Genomic DNA, 3,299 nt, shown 5'->3' with positions numbered 1-3,299 from the left:
TGAATCCCCTTCAGCATTTCTCTCTAGCAAGACAGATTTAAATCACCCCATGATAATAGCATAAATAATCTCCTATGATAACAGAACACTCAATATCTTTCTCTCTAATCCATCAGTCATCATAATTACTATAACATAACACTAAATATATTTCTCTGTTATACATCAGTCATCATAATTACTATAATTGACACTTGAAAAGTAGAAATCGAAGACCTCACACCTCATAATAAAGAGAAAGAAGGAGAAGTGTACTAGGAAGAAAACGAGCAAACGGAATATAAGCATACAAACAGAAGTACCCAGACAAGGAAAATAGTAACCTGGACCTTCCCAACCCTTCTGAGCAAAACCAGAAAGGCTAACAAACTATATAATAAATTGGAGAAAGAAAGAAAGGAAGGCATATAAACTTGTAAGTAATTGACTTGCAAAGCAAGAATACTCAGCATAACGAAACTACAGAACAAAGAGACAATCAATTGATGGCACAAGAGTTGAAAGTGAGTTGGCCAATACCACAACTAAGACATCCAAGACGGACAGTCCGATAACTTCCACAGGTTCATATATATTGTGTAGAAAACATAGTAAGGAAACGGGGTGAGAAAGTCTTTAACAGGACCAAACGTCTAAACCCAAAATGAAAAATTCCATACTAGAAAATCTTCTCCATCATCGTCGTGATCTTGATCCAGCTTGTCTTGCTTCATCTGGATATGAAGGAAATAGCTCGATGTACCTTGATCCAATCTCCATATTGTCCTTGCACATAGCTTCCTTTGCCTCCTCAGCCGATGCAAACTCCACATAAGCATCACCAGTAGCTTTTCCATCAGAGCGGTAGGTAATGTTTATCTTGTCATCTGTAAGGTTAAATTCCTTACCAAAAAACTTGAGAATATCAGATTTCTTACAGCGGTATGGGAGACCGCGCATCTTCAATATCTCTGTGTACTCCATTTGATCTTTGTTCTGGGCCCTCTTTGGACGAGGTGGAGGGGAAGCACGATAGTCAGATTCATAACCTCCTTCCTTCACCTCAGCAGCTATAGCTTGGTAATAATCTTGCTTCTTGCAACTGAAAACCTCTACATATCTCCTCCCCATGTTCTGCCTATCCCTCCGAAGAGCATAATCCACTTGAATGTGACCAGCAAAGACAACAAATGCTTCTCCAGAGAACCTACCATCCTTGTTGACCACAAAAATATCCACAATGTCCAGGCCAGCAAAGAACTTGTAAATGTCAATTTCAGTGCAATCAAATGGAAGACCCCTTAAACGAACAACAGGAAAGGCAGAAGGCGGAGATCTGTTATCATAGTCAAAAGCCTGCTGATAGCCACTTGCACTGCTGTTCACTGCGAAGTAGGGATTTGATTCCATCATTCTTGGTCTCTTTGAGCCGATCTCGTACCCGTCTGAAAACCCCCCGCTCCCCAACATTGCCCTTCATTATTGATACCCAGAAAAGAAAAAAAAAACAATTCCCCCACTCAACCTTGTTAATAAGAAACCAAACCCAGCCCATATTTTCTCCTACAACCTAGTTTCATATACTACTTTTCTCCAAACAAAAACACAACATTTCATGCATGCTTCCAACCAACAAGCATAATTACAAGAAAATAAAACACATAAATTGGAGTCATCACGATAAATCAATACCTAAGCATAAACCTGAACCATAAACTTCTCAAGTTTAAAGGGGTTATTTTTTTACCTTCAATAAGTTCTTAATATATCTAGCAACACAAACAAAGTGAGCTAGATAAGACATTTACCATGCTGAAAAAGACAATCACAACCCAAAAGTTTCCCTACCATCATATAAAAAAAAGGGGGAAATCACCTAAACATTCCAAGCCAGGATAGTCTCAATAAGTCAATCCTAAAGCAAATGTACAGGTCAAATTTATTGCTAGTAAAAACTTCCTAGAGATCAGTAACTTTACTTTTGAGCCAGAAATCCACAACTCCCTAAAAACATGGTAGTCGTGTACACTGAAAAGGTCTACAGGCAAACCTCTCTATAACGGACATTTCTTGGATGCCATATCGAAATGTTGTTATAAAGAACATAAAACATGAGAAATTGGTTCCAAAAGAAAAAAACTTGGGTGTTATAATGAAGTGTTGTTATATAGGACAACTGTTATAGATACATGTAACTGTAATTTATCCTTAAGTGTTTTTTTTTTATGATTAGGGAAACCCACAGCCGCTACCCTTTGGGTGCGCACAGGGTAAAACCCCAACTCCTATGCAATAACTCGCAAACCACGCACTAGGCAAGCCCGGTGCGACGAGCTCGACCCAAAAGGAAAACTCCTTGCTTTCGTTGGCAAGGGATTTCGAATTTGAGACCTCCAACACGGAAGTCCCAAGCCCAAACCACTGAGCCACCCCAAAAGGTATTTATCCTTAAGTTATGGTGTTGAAACAATCAAAGGATAATCTTGAAGTAACAGGCATGTTCTAACCCTCAGAAACCCCATGCTATCGAATTCACCCTCCCATATATAGCAAAAGAAAGTGTTTGTTTTACAATCTAAAGGCAAAATCAACCCTTTCAACACTAGAAAAAGATTCAATAATTATTAGTTACTACATGGAACTAACACAAAGCAGCATCGAAATTCGCCAACGGAATTAGAAAACGAACATCAAAATAGAAAAAGAAATACAAGTAAACACACATGAATAGATAGGAGAAGAATGAATTAAGAATTAATCAAGTAAGATAAACTTACCCTCTTGATCCGTACATAGCTCCGCAAGTTAGCAGAAACCCTCTGACGATTCAGATGAAACGAAAATCAAAATCTGCACCGAAACCCTAGCGAACAAAAAGGCCCAGAAAGCTCTCAATTGTTGTATGAGGAGATTATATACTCATTATTTAGACGCAGAAATTACTTAGGGCAGCTAAATCAAAACGACGTCGTTATTAGTGCCTATAAAATAATTAAGATATAAAGTTTTCAAAATACGGACTCTTTTTTTACTAACAGCAAAAATAAACTAGTTTAAATTTGCCCTTGAATTTCAAATAACAAGATTGTTATCATCTGACAATAGTATTGTTTTCTTTTTTATAAATACATATGGTCAAATCTACGCTTGTTAAAAAGATGTGTTAGATTGATTTATCCTTATGGACTTAAGATATAAAGTTTTCAATATATGAATTATTTTTTTACTAACAGCAAAATCTATAAACTAGTTTAAATTTGCCCTTGAATTTCAAATAACAAGATTGTCATCATTTGGCAATAATATTCTTCAATACTAAG

At 36.9% G+C, this 3,299-nt stretch overlaps 1 protein-coding gene across 1 annotated transcript; it reads right to left on the bottom strand.

The window, feature by feature from the left end:
- Positions 1-456: 456 nt before the first annotated feature.
- LOC125825282 (uncharacterized) lies at positions 457-2,883 on the bottom strand. The gene is made up of 2 exons (XM_049504632.1): positions 2,757-2,883; positions 457-1,453 (listed from the first exon to the last, which is right to left on the bottom strand). The coding sequence occupies exons 1-2, from the start codon at positions 2,771-2,773 to the stop codon at positions 676-678; spliced, it is 795 nt and encodes a 264-aa protein (XP_049360589.1). The 5' UTR covers positions 2,774-2,883; the 3' UTR covers positions 457-675.
- Positions 2,884-3,299: the final 416 nt, after the last annotated feature.

The sequence above is a fragment of the Solanum verrucosum genome, unplaced genomic scaffold (genome assembly GCF_900185275.1).
Source record: "Solanum verrucosum unplaced genomic scaffold, falcon-dt-bn FXZP01000113.1, whole genome shotgun sequence".
Taxonomy (NCBI): domain Eukaryota; kingdom Viridiplantae; phylum Streptophyta; class Magnoliopsida; order Solanales; family Solanaceae; genus Solanum; species Solanum verrucosum.
Note: the sequence above shows the minus strand (reverse complement) of the source record. Positions and strands in the feature narration are given on the sequence as shown.